Source organism: Salvelinus namaycush, unplaced genomic scaffold (genome assembly GCF_016432855.1).
Source record: "Salvelinus namaycush isolate Seneca unplaced genomic scaffold, SaNama_1.0 Scaffold180, whole genome shotgun sequence".
In the NCBI taxonomy this organism is placed as follows: Eukaryota; Metazoa; Chordata; class Actinopteri; order Salmoniformes; family Salmonidae; genus Salvelinus; species Salvelinus namaycush.
In genome coordinates, this window is record NW_024058564.1 from 96,136 (window position 1) to 113,363 (window position 17,228).

The 17,228-nt window shown below is 47.3% G+C and overlaps 1 protein-coding gene across 1 annotated transcript in view; it reads left to right on the forward strand.

Annotated features, from left to right (window-relative positions):
* Nucleotides 1–16,969, forward strand: part of LOC120037656 (zinc finger MIZ domain-containing protein 1-like) — a 66,330-nt gene extending 49,361 nt beyond the window's left edge. Inside the window, exons 6-23 of the mRNA XM_038983652.1 lie at nt 2,909–3,023; nt 3,309–3,508; nt 3,631–3,835; nt 4,052–4,339; nt 4,639–4,821; nt 6,191–6,259; nt 6,447–6,609; nt 9,392–9,533; nt 10,239–10,317; nt 10,432–10,563; nt 10,862–10,967; nt 11,526–11,686; nt 12,184–12,251; nt 12,968–13,036; nt 13,280–13,548; nt 13,703–13,908; nt 14,281–14,565; nt 15,198–16,969. Coding sequence (XP_038839580.1) covers nt 2,909–3,023; nt 3,309–3,508; nt 3,631–3,835; nt 4,052–4,339; nt 4,639–4,821; nt 6,191–6,259; nt 6,447–6,609; nt 9,392–9,533; nt 10,239–10,317; nt 10,432–10,563; nt 10,862–10,967; nt 11,526–11,686; nt 12,184–12,251; nt 12,968–13,036; nt 13,280–13,548; nt 13,703–13,908; nt 14,281–14,565; nt 15,198–15,305 — 2,848 coding nt within the window. The 3' untranslated portion in view covers nt 15,306–16,969. The remainder of the gene's footprint in view (nt 1–2,908; nt 3,024–3,308; nt 3,509–3,630; nt 3,836–4,051; nt 4,340–4,638; nt 4,822–6,190; nt 6,260–6,446; nt 6,610–9,391; nt 9,534–10,238; nt 10,318–10,431; nt 10,564–10,861; nt 10,968–11,525; nt 11,687–12,183; nt 12,252–12,967; nt 13,037–13,279; nt 13,549–13,702; nt 13,909–14,280; nt 14,566–15,197) is intronic.
* The last annotated feature ends 259 nt before the right edge of the window (nt 16,970–17,228 follow it).

Sequence of the window (17,228 nt, forward strand, 5' to 3'; positions counted from 1 at the left end):
CTGTTCGGCCCGCCTTTTTCTGTAGTCGACGATCAGCTCCTTTGTCTTGCTCACGTTGAGGGAGAGGTTGTTGTCCTGGCACCACACTGTCAGGTCTCTGACCTCCCTATAGGCTGTCTCATTGTTGTCGGTGCGTCCATTCTGGCAGGCTACACAACTCTGGTGGAACACAATTTTCTACAGTGCATTTGGTAACATTGACCCTGCAAATTACATTGGTTGTCACTCAACTAATAAAGCCTATGATTTGACATTGCGAAAGCCATTTTACAAGCATCTAAATGCTGAAGGTGCCAGATGTACGGATAGCCTATTAGAACAGGGAAAAGCCTACCTCTCTTTTGCGCGAGCAGCTTTGTCTCCCGCACTGTGCACACAGTTGTTATCTGACAGTCATACGCAGTTTAATGCATAAAAGTTGTACAGGCTACTGAACTGAAGGAGAGGACGCATCAATTCAGTCACAACAGATAAGAGGTATTTTTAGAATAAAACAAACTGAGTAACAAACATTAGTGAACTGCCGATTAGTAAAGTTTGAATCGGTTTTCTGACTGATGCATACTTCATTTGGATCGGTTTGGCCTCCCACGGACCGATGCACTCTTATCTTAAACATTTGAATCGGGGACCGATGCTTATCTGTGAATCGTTTCATCCCTACTAACAGTACCAGTCCAAAGTTTGGACACACCTACTCATTCAAGGGTCTTAATTTATTTTTACTATTTTCTACATTGTACAATAATAGTGAAGACATCAAAGCTATGAAATAACACATATGGAATCATGTAGTAACCAAAGAAGGGTTAAGCAAATCAAATATATTTTATGTTTGAGATTCTTCAAAGTAGCCACCCTTTGCCTTGATAACAGCTTTGCACACTCTTGGCATTCTCTCAACCAGCTTCACCTGGAATGCAGTCTTGTTGAGCACTTGTTGGCTGCTTTTCCTTCACTCTGCGGACCCAACTCATCCCAAACCATCTCAATTGGGATGAGGTCAGGTGATTGTGGAGGCCAGGTCATCTGATACAGCACTCCAGCACTCTCCTTCTTGGTCAAATAGCCCTTACACAGCCTGGAGGTGTGTTGGGTCATTGTCCTGTTGAAAAACGGATGATAGTCCGCTCAAACCAGATGGGATGGCGTATCGCTGCAGAATGCCGTGGTAGCCATGCTGGTTAAGTGTGCCTTGAATTCTAAATAAATCACAGACAGGGTCACCAGCAAAGCCCCCCCACACCATCACACCTCCTCAATGCTTCACGGTGGGAACCACACATGCGGAGATCATCCATTCACCTACTCTGTGTCTCACAAAGACACGGCGGTTGGAAACAAAAATCTCATATTTGGACAGATTTCTACCGGTCTAATGTCCATTGCTCATGTTTCTATGCCCAAGAAAGTCTCTTCTTATTATTGGTGTCCTTTAGTAGTGGTTTCTTTGCATTAATTCGACCATGAAGGCCTGATTCACACAGTCTCCTCTGAACAGTTGATGTTGAGATGTGTCTGTTACTTGGGCTGCAATTTCTGAGGCTGGTAACTCTAATGAACTTATCCTCTGCAGCAGAGGTAACTCTGGGTCTTCCTTTCCTGTGGAGGTCCTCATGAGAGCCAGTTTCATCATGGCGCTTGATGGTTTTTGTGACTGCACTTGAAGAAACGTTCAAAGTTCTTGACATTTTCCTTATTGACTGACCTTCATGTTTTAAAGTAATGATGGGCTGTCGATTCTCTTCGCTTATTTGAGCTGTTCTTGCCATAATATGGACTTGGTCTTTTACCAAATAGAGCTATATTCTGTATACCAACCCTACCTTGTCACAACACATCTGATTGTCTCAAACGCATTAAGAAGGAAAGAAATTCCACAAAATAGTACAAATAAAGAAAAACCATTGAATGAATAAGTGTCCGAACTTTTGACTGGTACTGTATGTTGCATTTAACCTGCTCTCTAAGCTAGACCTTTTCTCTCCTCAAATAAATGAATAAATACATGTATGTTTTTCTCTTCATGAAAGTGAGCCAAGGCAAGCTTAGCAGAGTTATCTTGAAGGAGAGGGACTCGCACACGCACGCACGCACGCACGCACGCACACAGACAGAGAAAGAGAGAGTGGGCTGTTAAGTTAAGAAATATGGCTCCGATTCCAAACCTCTGTCTGATTGGCTGCCAGAATTGTGCTCTGTGCCTAGCATCTTGGAAAGTGTTCTACCAACTTGAAGAGACGTTGTATATCTGGTCCCTTCCAACACCAGAGGTGTGTGTGTGTGTGTGTGTGTGTGTGTGTGTGTGTGTGTGTGTGTGTGTGTGTGTGTGTGTGTGTGTGTGTGTGTGTGTGTGTGTGTGTGTGTGTGTGTGTGTGTGTGTGTGTGTGTGTGTGTGTGTGAGAACACATTCCTCTCCATAAACGTTACTTCCCTGTTACATCACGGTGTTTCTCCCTGTAGAGTTTAGATTGTTTATTCATAATGTTCTAGTTAGTCATATTCTAGCCTTGGATTTGTTTGGAGTTTTAATGCCAAATATTCCAAATTACATATACGTGGCCAAATGTTTCCAAGAATTCTGAGAACATTTCACATTTCTGGGCGGATATGCAATCTTCTGTTGTGTTACATACATGGCCAAATGAAAGCCATGGCTGTCACGTTAGTGTATCTGCCCTGCGGTGATGACAGGGTCTGTCCTGTCCTGTCATGTCCTGTCATGTCCTGTCATGTCCTGTCCTGTCCTGTCCTGTCTGTCTGTCTGTCTGTCTGTCTGTCTGTCTGTCTGTCTGTGTGTCTGTGTGTCTGTGTGTCTGTGTGTCTGTGTGTCTGTGTGTCTGTGTGTCTGTGTGTCTGTGTGTTCTGCAGTGATGGGTTAATATGTGTGTTTGTATTTGGACTGTAGTGATGGGTCATTTACCTACGACTCGGTTCCATGGCAACAGAACAACAACCAGCCCCCAGGGTCATTGTCTGTGGTTACCACCGTGTGGGGTGTGACCAACACGTCACAGAGTCAGGTGAGACACAACACATACACAAACTTCAGTACACACTACACACTACGATGTTTAGACACACAACACACCTTTGTATTTCAGTCAAGTAATTGAGGTACCTGATGAAGACAGACCCTAAATCCCAAATCCCCCAGGCACATTTATTCAGAATTCTGATGTCGGTCAAAATATGGTTCGCTGTGTGTGTATCACCCAAGCTAGGCCTATATCTAAGATAAGGGTTGCCATAACCCTGTTTGCTGTGTCTAACCAAAAAGCTTTATCAAGGATGCCTTCTTCCCCCAGGTGTTGGCCAACAGCTCCAGCCATATGAACCCAGGAGGTAACCCCATGGGTCAGGGTATGTCTGGGGGTCCGGCAGGCCTCAACTCCCCCCAGTTCTCCAGCCAGCAGCAGCAGTTCCCGGCCAAGGGAGGCCAGGGCTACATGCAGCAGGGGATGTATGGCAGGCAGGGATATCCCAGTGGAGGGGGCTACAGCGGGAGGTAAGAGGCCATGCACAGACATGTGTGATGTTAACCTTCTGTTTATCGTTCTTCTCTATGCTTTTCTTACCTTTTCACACATGCAGTACACAGCTCTAATTCATGTTGTTTCCATGATCTAGTTACCCAGGTGGTCCTAACACTCCCCCAGGGGGGATGGGCATGCCCCAACACTCCCGCCAGCCTGGCGACTTCACCCAACCAGCCGCTGCCGCTGCTGCTGCCGCTGTCGCTGCGGCCGCTGCTACGGCAACCGCCACGGCAACCGCTACCGTGGCAGCCATGCAGCAAGAGACCCAGAACAAAGAGATGAACCAGTATGGACAGGTACGGACACACACACACAGACACTGTTATCATAACAGGCACACACATACACTACACACACCATTACCATAATACTAAAAGTTAGAAACAACTTCAGTTATTTACTTATAATGTCCTGTTTTGCGCCTGCAGCAAATCAGGTATTACTACATACACACTAATAACACCTGCAGCTTCCTACCTAACTGTCTCTTCATCCTGTCTTCCTCCTTCCAGATGTGTTCCTCCTTCCAGATGGGCCCAACTCAGGCCTACAACAACCAGTTCATGAACCAGCCCGGCCCCAGAGGGCCCCCTGGAGGCATGAACCCAGGCAGCATGGGCCAGGCCATGAACAACCCCAGCATGGGTGGGCCTCCCATGGGCATGAACCAAACTCGAGCCCCAGCCATGGGGCCTTTTGGGGCTCACGGCCAGAGGATGTCCCAGCAGGGCTACGGAGGACCTGGAGGCCCCAGACAGGCCATGCCTATGCAGGGAATGAAGAGGCCCTATCCTGGAGAGGTGAGTTGGATTGTGTGTGTGTGTGTGTGTGTGTGTGTGTGTGTGTGTGTGTGTGTGTGTGTGTGTGTGTGTGTGTGTGTGTGTGTGTGTGAGGGGGGGGGGGGGGGGGGGGGCATTTTCTCTTTCAGTATAATATGATCATAGTACATCCTTGCATGCCTTTCTCCAGTAGGTCAATTTCCTTTATTTTTGTTTTAAAACCAATGCCTCCTCACTTAAAACAGTTTTTTATTTTCATTAAGTTATTGATTGATTCTCCCCCCCCCCCCCCCCCCTCTCTCGCTCTCTCTTCCTTACAGCCAAACTACGGGGGTCAGCAGTATGGTCCTAATGGTCAGTTCCCTCCCCAGCAGAGTCAGTACCCCACCTCTAACCCCTGCAGGCCGATGCCCTCTCCGAACTACTCAGGCCAGAGGATGCCTGGGGTGCAGGGGCCAGGCCAGTACCACCCGCAAGGCATGCCCATGGGACAGTACTATAAGGTTAGAAATCCTTCACAGTAACACTCCCTATCTACCTGTAAGACCTCCCTCACAGTAACACTCCCTATCTACCTGTAAGACCTCCTTCACAGTAACACTCCCTATCACCCTGTAAGACCTCCCTCACAGTAACACTCCCTATCTACCTGTAAGACCTCCCTCACAGTAACATTCCCTATCACCCTGTAAGACCTCCCTCACAGTAACACTCCCTATCTACCTGTAAGACCTCCTTCACAGTAACACTCCCTATCTACCTATAAGACCTCCCTCACAGTAACACTCCCTATCACCCTGTAAGACCTCCCTCACAGTAACACTCCCTATCTACCTGTAAGACCTCCTTCACAGTAACACTCCCTATCTACCTATAAGACCTCCCTCACAGTAACACTCCCTATCACCCTGTAAGACCTCTTTCACAGTAACACTCCCTATCTACCTGTAAGACCTCTTTCACAGTAACACTCCCTCTCTACCTGTAAGCTCTAGACCTCCCTCACAGTAACACTCCGTATCTACCTGTAAGACCTCCTTCACAGTAACACTCCCTATCTACCTGTAAGACCTCCTTCACAGTAACACTCCCTATCACCCTGTAAGACCTCCCTCACAGTAACACTCCCTCTCTACCTGTAAGACCTCCTTCACAGTAACACTCCCTATCTACCTGTAAGACGTCCCTCACAGTAACACTCCCTCTCTACCTGTAAGACCTCTCTCACAGTAACACTCCCTCTCTACCTGTAAGACCTCCCTCACAGTAACAGTCCCTCTCTACCTGTAAGACCTCCCTCACAGTATCACTCCCTATCTACCTGTAAGACCTCCTTCACAGTAACACTCCCTATCTACCTGTAAGCTCTAGACCTCCCTCACAGTAACACTCCCTCTCTACCTGTAAGACCTCCTTCGCAGTAGCACTCCCTATCTACCTGTAAGACCTCCCTCACAGTAACACTCCCTATCTACCTGTAAGACCTCCCTCACAGTAACACTCCCTATCTACCTGTAAGACCTACCTCACAGTAACACTCCCTCTCTACCTGTAAGCTCTAGACCTCCCTCACAGTAACACTCCCTCTCTACCTGTAAGCTCTAGACCTCCCTCACAGTAACACTCCCTCTCTACCTGTAAGCTCTAGACCTCCCTCACAGTAACACTCCCTCTCTACCTGTAAGCTCTAGACCTCCCTCACAGTAACACTCCCTCTCTACCTGTAAGCTCTAGACCTCCCTCACAGTAACACTCCCTCTCTACCTGTAAGCTCTAGAAACTTGCCTCACATTAACCTAACCATTTGATCATTTGCTCCTTTTCCCATTGTGCAGTTGTACATTTAATCATTGATGTCTGTTTCATTCACAGCAAGAGCCATTCAATGGTCAGAACAGCAACTTCTCTGGTGGTGTATACTCATATAGTCAAGGCAACGGGGTATGTGCTCTCTCCTTTGTTAATCTTTGTCTAAGCAAATGGAACTTCCAACAGAGTTATTTGAATTCTCTCTCTCATGTTTTTTTAATAACACGTATCACTCTTCCTCCTCTCTCTTTCACCCTCCCTTCCTCTCCCTCTCCTTTCCTCTGTCCCCTTCCCCCTCCCTCCTCCCCACTCTCTGCAGGCCCCCAGGCCAGGTAACTACCCCCACTCCCCGGTGCCTGGTAATCCCACACCTCCCATGACCCCCGGAAGCAGTATGCCTCCGTACCTCTCGCCCAACCCGGATGTCAAGCCGCCGTTCCCGCCAGACATGAAACCAAATATGACAGCGCTTCCACCTCCCAGTGAGTAATTACACTGGAGCATCCACACACAAACACAGGAATTAATGAATGTACACTACATGACCAAAAGTACGTGGACACCTGCTCGTTGAACATCTCATTCCCCCTTTACTGCTATAACAGCCTCCACTCTTCTGGGAAGGCTTTTCACTAGATTATGGAACATTGCTGCGGGGACTTGCTTCCATTCAGCCACAAGAGCAATAGTCAGGTCCAGCACTGATGTTGGGCAATTAGGCCTGGCTTGCAGTCCGCGTTCCAATTCATCCCAAAGGTGTTCGCTGGGGTTGGGGTCAGGGCTCTGTGCAGGCCAGCCAAGTTCTTCCACACCGATCTCAACAAAGCATTTCTGTATGGACCTCTCTTTGTGCACGGAGGCATTGTTATGCTGAAACAGGAAAGGGCCTTCCCCAAACTGTTGCCACAAATTTGGAAGAACAGAATCATCTAGAATGTCATAGTATGCTGTAGCATTAAGATTTCCCTTCACTGGAACTGAGGGGCCTATCCCGAACCATGACAACAACCGCAGACCATTATTCCTCTTCCACCAAACTTTACAGTTAGCACTATGCATTGGGGAAGGTAGCGTTCTCCTGGAATCCACCAAATCCATATTCGTCCGTCGGACTGCCAGATGGTGAAGCGTGATTCATCACTCCAGAGAATGCGTTTCCACTGCTCCAGAGTCCAATGGCGGCGATGACCCATTTCATAAAGTTCCTGACGGACATTTGTTGTGCTGACGTTGCTTCCAGAGGCAGTTTGGAACTCGGTAGTGAGTGTTGCAACCATAAAAACAGACAATTGTTATGCGCTACGCATTTCAGCACTCGGCGGTCCTGTTTTGTGAGCTTGTGTGGCCTACCACTTCGCGGCTGAGCCGTTGTTGCTCCTAGACGTTTCCACTTCATAATAAAAGCACTTACAGTGGACCGGGGCAGCTCTGGCAGGGCAGAAATTTGACCAACTGACAACAACCGCTCCCTCAACGTGAGCAAGAGAAAGGAGCTGATCATGGACTACACGGAAAGGAGGACCGAACACGCCCCCATTCACATCTGCAGGGCTGTAGTGGAGCAGGTCGAGAGTTTCAAGTTCCTTGGTGTCCACATCACCATTAAACTATCATGATCCAAACACACCAAGACAGTCGTGAAGAGGGCACGACAACACCTTTTCCCCCTCAGGAGACTGAAAAGATTTGGCTTGGGTCCCCAGATCCTCAAAAAGTTCTACAGCTGCACCATTGAGAGCATCCTGACCAGTTGCATCACTGCCTGGTATGGCAACAGCTTGGCATCTGACCATAAGGCGCTGCAGAGGGCGGTGTGTACGGCCCAGTACAACAGTGGGGCCAAGCTTCCTGCCACTCAGGACCTATATTCTAGGCGGTGTCAGAGGAAGGCCCCAAAAATGGTCAGACTCCAATCACCCAAGTCATAGACTGTTCTCTCTGCTACCGCACGGCAAGTGGTACCGGAGCGCCAAGTCTAGGTCCAAAAGGCTCCATAACAGCTTCTACCCCCAAGCCATAAGACTGCTGAACAATTAATCAAATGGCCACCTGGACTATTTACATTGACACCGCCCCCCCTCCTGTTATTATCCATGCATAGTCACTTTACCCCTACCTACATGACTTGGTACTGGTACCCCCTGTATATAGCCTTGTTATTTTATTGTGTTACTTTTTAGTTATTTTATACTTTAGTTTATTTAGTAAATATATTCTTAACTCTATTTCTTGAACTGCATTGTTGGTTAAGGTCTTGTAAGTAAGCAATTCACGGTAAGGTCTACCTGTTGTATTCAGCGCATTTGACAAAAAATTTGATTTGATTAAATTTGATTTGTTGGAAAGGTGGCATCCTATGACGGTGCCATGTTGAAAGTCACTGAGCTCTTCAGTACGGGCCATTCTACTGCCAATGTTTGTCTATGGAGATTGCATGGCTGTTTGCTTGATTTTATACACCTGTCAGCAACGGTGTGGCTGAAGTAGCCAAATCCACTCATTTGAAGGGGTGTCCACATACTTTTGTATATATAGTGTGTGTGACTGTACAGTATGTAATTATGCACACACACACACACACACACACCACACACACCACACACACACACACACACCACACACACCACACACACCACACACACACACACCACACACACACCACACACACACACACAGACACACACACAGACACACACACAGCAGAGCTATTCCATGCTATCAGTAGCTCTTTAGATACCTGTGGCTGAAAATACAACACAGCCTGTCCAACAAGTATTAGCAGAACATTGATGTTTCTATTTCCATTTCATGAGATACAGTACAAAGCCACTGAGACACGACTCGTCCACTACATCACCAGGGTTAGGCTCAATTCCTTTTCAATTCAGGAAGTACAATGAAACTACATTTCCAATTCTCTTCAACGCTTTTTAATTGGGAACATTTGGAATTGGAATTTGGTTTACTTTCTGAATTGACTGGGAATGAAATGGAATTGAGCCCAACCCCGATCACTACTACATGCTGCCCTGATACATGGCTGTTGTTGACTCCTATAGCATCTTACCATAGGAATGTACAGCCATGTGTTAGTCAGGGTAATACCACCCAGTGACATCCTGGTGCCCCAGCCACTGTCTACTGTATGTGTGACTGTTAATCAACCAGTATACAACTCTAACCCCACTACCACAGATACCACAGATACATTTAAACGGAAAGCTGACGTCCTATCTTCCTGTCCTGTCTCTCCGCTCCAATCAGCCAATCCCAACGAGGAGCTGCGGTTGACCTTCCCGGTCCGGGACGGTGTGGTATTGGAACCTTTCCGGTTGGAACACAACCTCGCCGTCAGTAATCACGTCTACCACCTGCGACCGTCGGTACATCAGACCCTCATGTGGAGGTGAGATATGGAGAGACAGACACACACACATTCGACCATCCATGGAGTTGAGACTCGAGTCTTATTCTTTTTCTGTACCTCTACAAATGTTCTTCCTCTAATAGAATGGCCTATCCATGGCAACCATGATGTTAACATTCCCTGGACAATATTGACCAATTGCAGTCCTGAGAATGTAACCTTTTACTGCAGTGGGCTAGACCAGGATCACACAGTGTGGTCCTTGATAGTCTTAATCAAATCTACTTTGAAACTAAAGTATACACCTCACACACGAGGTTATGGGCTTAAAAAAAGAAGTCACCTGTACCATGTCAGTTATAGAGTTGAAATGTATTCCATTTTTAATTTGCATCCCAATATTACACTTTATATACATCACAGAAGACTGAAATATAACTAAACCGTTTGACATAGAAACACTGGATTTTGGCTGTTTAAATGTTTATTTTATTTATGAATTATGACATTGTGAAAAATATGAATAACAAAGAGGGAGCTTTGGGTCATTGACTGCAGGAAAGGGCTACGGAACGTTCAACTAAGCTTATTACCAACCCTTGACCAGGGTGAATCAGGTGTGCTAGTGCTGGGCTGGAACAAAACTGTGCAGTCCTGGCTGGGTGTCCATGAGGTGTGAATTCGGAAAAACTATTTTGTATTTGGCTATATTGACCTCTGCCCTTTGCTCTTTGACCCCACTAGGTCAGACCTGGAGCTGCAGTTCAAGTGTTACCACCACGAGGACCGACAGATGAACACCAACTGGCCTGCCTCCGTCCAGGTCAGCACACACACACACACACACACTCTCATTCATTCAGAAACACACGCACATACTCATGCACACACATGGTCACACGTGTACACACACACAAACTGTCCTTCTTCCTTCCAGGTCAGTGTCAACGCCACGCCCCTGACCATCGAGCGAGGCGACAACAAGACGTCCCATAAACCCTTGCACCTGAAGCAAGTGTGCCAGCCCGGCAGAAACACCATCCAGATCACCGTCACTGCCTGCTGCTGTGTGAGTACACCATCCATAAGAACATGCAGAACAAAGGATACAAGGGTAATGTTAAATAACATGTGGCTTGATGTTTTAAACTCTTTGTAACTACCCCTGTTGCATATAAACTTGGCAGGGGTTATTCAGTGGTTATTTAGTTGATTTTCTGTTATATGGCCGGTCAACATTGCGATGCTGTGAAGGTGTAGAAGCTAACACACTCTAGTAGAACTACTGCTGTCTGTAGAGAATTCACTGTTCATAACCCACTCTTTATTTAGGTCTCTATGTCTTCATGTATTTTCTCTATGTGCAGTCGCACCTGTTTGTGCTGCAGCTGGTCCACAGGCCTTCAGTCCGCTCCGTCCTGCAAGGGCTCCTGAAGAAGAGACTCCTGCCTGCAGAACACTGCATCACCAAGAGTATGTTACTATTGCTATACTGCTGTTGTAGTACGGCATTTACCCTGTTTAACTGTAACTCTGACTCCCGCCTGCAGAACACTGCATCACCAAGAGCATGTTACCATTACTATACTGTACTATACTACTACTATACTATACTGTACTATACTACTACTATAATATACTACCTTTACATCAATCTTCAGTCAAATCAGTCAAATCAAATGGAATTAGTCACATGCGCCGAATACAACAGGTGTAGACCTTACAGTGAAATGCTTACTTACAAGCCCCTAACCAACATTGCAGTTTAAAAAAATACGAATAAGAATAAGAAGTAAAAGGAACAAGTAGTTAAAGAGCAGCAGTAAAAATATCTATAGCGAGACTATATACAGGGGGTACCAGTACAGAGTCAATGTGCGGGGGTACCGGTTAGTCGAGGTAATTGAGGTAATATGTACATGTAAGTCTCTACCTAACTCTAATCGCTCTCTCTCCTTCCCCCCTCCACCCCCTCTCTCGCATTCCTTTCCCCCCCTCCCTCCCTTCTTCCACCCCTCCCTCCCCCTCCAGTTAAGAGAAACTTCAGCAGCGTAGTGGCCTCGTCGGGTAACACCAGTCTAAACGGGGAGGACGGCGTTGAGCAGACCGCCATCAAAGTCTCCCTCAAATGTCCAATCACCTTCAGGCGCATCCAGCTGCCCGCCAGGGGGCATGACTGCAAACACGTACAGGTAGGATGGCAGGAAAGGGTATGTTTTTTATACATACATTACCTATCTTATAGGGCGGCAGGTAGCCTAGCGGTTAAGAGCGTTGGGACAGTAAACGAAAGGTTGCTGGTTTGAACCCCCAAGCCGTCTAAGTGAACAATCTGTCAATGTGCCCTTGAGCAAGGCACTTAACCCTAACTGTAAGTCTCTCTGGATAAGAGCATCTGCTAAATGACTAACATGTAAATGGAGTATATTATACAAGGGACACGGGTTTCCGCTGACTATGTGCCTAGACCAGGAAAAATGCTAGGTCCTTATAGCACAAGTTGTTCGGTGAACTATGCTAATGTGATGAGTAAACTTGCCTGAGACCTGAAGACTCATGTTAGCTCCCAGAGCTAATGCTTAGGCTTTAGCTCAGTGGGCTAACCTGGTCTTGAAGCAATACACCTGACAGATCATACAATATTCCCCTGTTTAGGAAATACATGATTCTGAGTGTATTTGTCTTCCAGTGTTTTGATCTGGAGTGGTATCTGCAGCTGAACTGTGAGAGGGGAACGTGGAGGTGTCCTGTGTGCAAGTATGTGGTGACCATTTCCAAACTATGTTTTGTCAATAAAGTTATGTCCCCTCTTTGAATGAGTTAAAATAATGCCTCTCTCTCTCTTTCTCTCGCTCTCTCTTGCCCCCCCTCCATCTCTCTCCCTCCCCCTCCTCTCTCTCTTGTCCCCCCTCCATCTCGCCCCCCCATCTCTCTCCCCCTCCATCTCTCTCCCCCATCATCTATCCTCTCCCCCATCATCTATCCTCCCCTCCATCTCTCTCCCTCTTCTATCTCTCTCCCCCTTCCATCTCTCTCCCTCCCTCCCCCTCCATCTCTCTCCCTCTCTCCCCGTCCATCTCTCCCCCCCCTCCCCGTCCATCTCTCTCCCCCCCCTCCATCCCCCCCCCCTCCATCTCTCCCCCCCTCCATCTCTCTCCCCCTCCATCTCTCTCTCTCTCCCCCTCAATCTCTCTCCCCCTCCATCTCTCTCTCTCCCCCTCCATCTCTCTCTCCCCCTCCATCTCTCTCTCCCCCTTCATCTCTCTCTCCCCCTTCATCTCTCTCTCCCCCTCCATTTCTCTCTCCCCCTCCATTTCTCTCTCCCCCTCCATCTCTCTCTCTCTTCTACTCTCCCTCCCTCTCTCTCCCCTCTCCCTCCTTCCTCTCTCCTTTCTCCCCCTCCCCTCTCCTTCCTCTCCTTCCTCCACTCCTCTCTCTCGCTCCCCTTCCTCCCTCCCTCTTTCTCATCACAGTAAAACTGCATTGTTAGAGGGTTTAGAGGTGGACCAGTACATGTGGGGAATCCTCAATGCCATCCAGAAGTATGTATTATTCTTCCTTATTACTAATAATAGTTATTATTTTTAACCTTCAGTGCTTCATGTTCTTTTCCAGTATTCCCACTAGTATTTCTATAGTGTCTAGGACCATAAATATTCCCTTCTTCAACCTGCAGTGCTTAAATGTTATTTTCCACTATTCCCAATATTACTACCATACTGGACTTTTCCCACTTCCTCCGTAATATCGGACTGTATAAAAATGTCCCCTTCCTCTTCCCGTAGTTCGGAGTTTGAGGAGGTGACCATTGACCCAACGTGTAGCTGGCGGCCGGTGCCCATCAAGTCTGACCTCCATATTAAAGAAGACCCTGATGGACCGCTGGCCAAACGCTTAAAGACAATGAGCCCCTCCCAGATGACCATGCCCAACGTCATGGAGATGATTGCCCAGCTGGGCCCTGGCCCCTCCCATTACCCATCAGGCCCTGCTCAGCACGGGGGAGGCGGCACCGGGGGAAACCCAGGGGAGTACGGTGGCCCCAGAGGCCCAGGTAAAGACCATTTTCAGAATTCAGATAATGCATTTACATTTTAAATGTTTGTTATTTAGTAGACACTCTTATCCAGAGCAACTACATTCATACTAAGGTAGGTAAAACAACTTAAGACATCTCTCCCCTTACTTGTGTTTTTCTGTGCTGCTAGGCAACAATTACCACGGCCACGGGAACTTTGACTTCCCCCACGGTAACCCCTCAGGCGGGGGAGGAGGAGGAGGTGGTGGACTGAGAGGGGGAGGAGGATCCCCCATGAGTGACTTTATCCACCCCCCTCAGCTGTCCCACCTCCCAGACGTTCCTGTGGTTCTCCTATCCCAGGACAAGCCCCTCAGCCACGGCATCAACGACCCCGTAAGTCCCCTACACCTCCCACCAACCACCAGGGCTCACACCAGAGTTGTTGAAAATCCTCATAGAAAAAGTAAAATACCCACATCCAAACATTTCCCAGGTGCAGGGTACAAAAAGTGTTGTATGAAAGGAATAGTAATACAGTAATGCACACTGTTGTAAATCATCTCGTATAGGTTGTTGTAATGTTTGTAAGACCTGTCAAAGAAAAGCACTGATCTGGATCACGTCAGCATTGGCATTGTGCACAGCCATGTCACCCTCTGCATGTCAGCTCCGAGCTTACTTTAAACCACACTCCTTTCTCTGTCTCCCTCTTTCTCTCCATCCCTCCTTCCCTATCTCTCCCTCCCTATCTCTCTCTCTCCTCAGATGTCTCATCCTTCCACCACTGATCAGCACCATAATTCCATGCAACAGCAGAGTGCACACGTGCCTCCTCACCCCAACAGCCAGGCGTTACATCACGGTGGCAGCCAAGCAGGGCAGTCGTTACATCACAGCAGCCAATCGTTGCAGCCTCCTCGCCAGCAGGCCCCAACTCTCCAACAGCAGCAAGGCCAGAACAGCCGCCCGCATGGCGATTTGAACTTTAACCACTCGTCCTCGGGCATCGAAGGTCAAATTAGTGGTGACATGCCTGAGCCCTCCCTAGATGTAAGTGTGACATCATTGTGACATCGTGCTTACGGATGCGAACATCATTGAAGTAGCGTTAGCATCGTCTGCTAAACCTTATCTCATTGTTAGTGCAACCCGGGATCCTTGGGACGGCCGTTCCCTAAATCCTAACCATAACCCTTACCTAACCTTAACCCTATTCTTAACCCTTACACATAACCATTTTACATTTCAACTTCAATGGGGTAAGGTCAGAGTTGGGACGTCCCAAGGATTCTGGATAGCAAGAACCCTTCTCTCATTGCCTAACTATGGTTTGATGGGAAAAGTCAACTGTTATAGTATGTTGATACCTTTAGTTGTTTAAATAGACTCTTTGGGTAGAAGTGAGAAGTCTAATGACAATGCGTATCTCTTCCCTTATATCTTTCTCTTTCTCCATCTTTCCCTCTCTCGCTCCATCTCCCTCTCTCGCTCCATCTCCCTCTCTCGCTCCATCTCCCTCTCTCGCTCCATCTCCCTCTCTCGCTCCATCTCCCTCTCTCGCTCCATCTCCCTCTCTCGCTCCATCTCCCTCTCTCTCTCACTCTCGCTCTCTCTTTCTCTCTCGCTCTCTCTCTTTCCCTCCCCCCCTCTCTCTTTCTCTCTCTCTCTCTCTCTCTCTACAGCTGCTTCCAGAGCTGGCCAACCCAGACGAGCTCCTGTCCTATCTGGATCCTCCAGACCTCCCCTCCAACAGCAACGATGACCTCCTCTCCCTCTTCGAGAACAATTAACCTTTCACCTCACTCGAGCCTAACCCGAACCTTCTCCACAGACAGACACACACACCACAGGGTGTGTCCAACCAGCTGGACTCTCCATAGAGTCCATAGACACACCGTCGTCCTCATATGGACTGGTAGTGGGGACATCGTCAAGTGTCACCCACACACACACACACACACACACAAAGACGTGTAGGTGGCATAGGAGCAACGCTGAGGTCATCTGTCAAAACATGAGGTGATGATGAGGATGACAGGGAGTGGACACTGTGTGTGACAGAGTTAGGAAACAGGAAATGCACTCATGACCTCACTTCCTCTTCCTCACACACACTCTTCCTAGTGTAAAGACTCTTTACACTGCTCCGCTGCGGAGCTCCTCCGGCCGACAACATCGACGGCCATGTCGGTTGTCTACCCCTTCAGTGATATTTTGTCTTTTCCAACTTAAACTGTGCAGCTAATAATCACGTTCTATGTGTATGATGTCACACAGGCTGAACTCTCTGTGTGAGCTTTTAGGGGAAAGTGTTGTAGCATTTTGTATCGTCCTTATTTCCCCCTTATACAAAAAAAAGGAAAAGAAATACATGAATGGGGAAGAAAAGTCATCTTCTTGTCCTAGCCAGTGTTTATATCTATCCTCTTTTGACATGTGTTCTTCCAAGCCCTGACCCCCTGAGACCACAGCCTTTAACCCCTGACCTTTGACCTACAGTGTGTTCTTATAACCTCTGATCTTTAGCTCATAGTGTGTATTTCCAAGGGGACGTCCGTCATCACTGGGTACGTACCATCCAGTCTAACTGAAGCACAACCGACAGTGGGTCACACCACACCACATGGCAGGCAGAGCACTGGGAGGAGAGACCAAGGCCTGTGGATGAGGATCCTAACCTAGCTAGCTAGCTAGCCCACCCAGTCTACATAAGAATCAGCACTGTTAACTCTATTCAGTCTGTCTATCGCCCCCCTCCAATGTTGTTCAAGTTTCTCTTCCCTGGTGTTACAGTACAATGCCATATCGGACAGTGGGCTATGCAAAAATAAGTTTTACAAAAACATTTGTTTTGGCTTAGAATGATGGAGAAGTGTGTGTGTGTGTGTGTGTGTGTGTATGTGCAAGAGAAAGAGTGAGGATGAGAGTGATAGAAAAAGAGAAGTAAAGAGTCCGTCCCTGTTTAGTCTATCATAGAGACACAGCTAGTGTTGCAAAAGATAGTCAGCCATTCTAATAGAGCCAGATCCCTCTTTACCGTGAGTCTTCCTCTGTTCTACAGGCCTGCAATTGCTCCTGTAACCATACTGTGTGGTGTTAAGAAGTGCATGTGTGCCAATGGTCTCTGTTCTAGATTAGCCAGAAACATTCTAGCCATTGCATTTTTTTATCATGATTTTATTTTACATTTTCTTGCAAAGGAATGATTTTGGCTAATGGTAATGTATTGTCCAGCTTTTTTCTTTTCATGTTTGTTTCATTTCTACTGTTCATTGGGAAATGGCCATGCGTGATGCATCACCAAAGTTATCCTACAGTTTGTAGAAGGAGTTAGCTTGGACATCTACTATAATGTAAGAATAATATGGTCTAAGGCACTGCATCTCAGTGCTAGAGGCGTCACTACAGACCCTGGTTAGATTCCAGGGTGTATCACAACCGGTCGTGATTTGGAGTATCATAGGGCGGCTCACAATTAGGCCCAGCATCTTCCGGGTTAGGGTTTGGCCGGGGTAGTCCGTCATTGTAAATAAGAATTTGTTCTTAACTGACTTGCCTAGTTAAATAAAGGTTCAATAATACATCAAAACCATACACTTAGGGAGCCCATCAAAAAGTGTTCTGAACAGATGTGTGGTTGCACTGCATTTCCTATGTCTTGTTACTGTTAAACTGTATTTTGTCAACTTTTGTTCAAAAGGAAGTACATCACA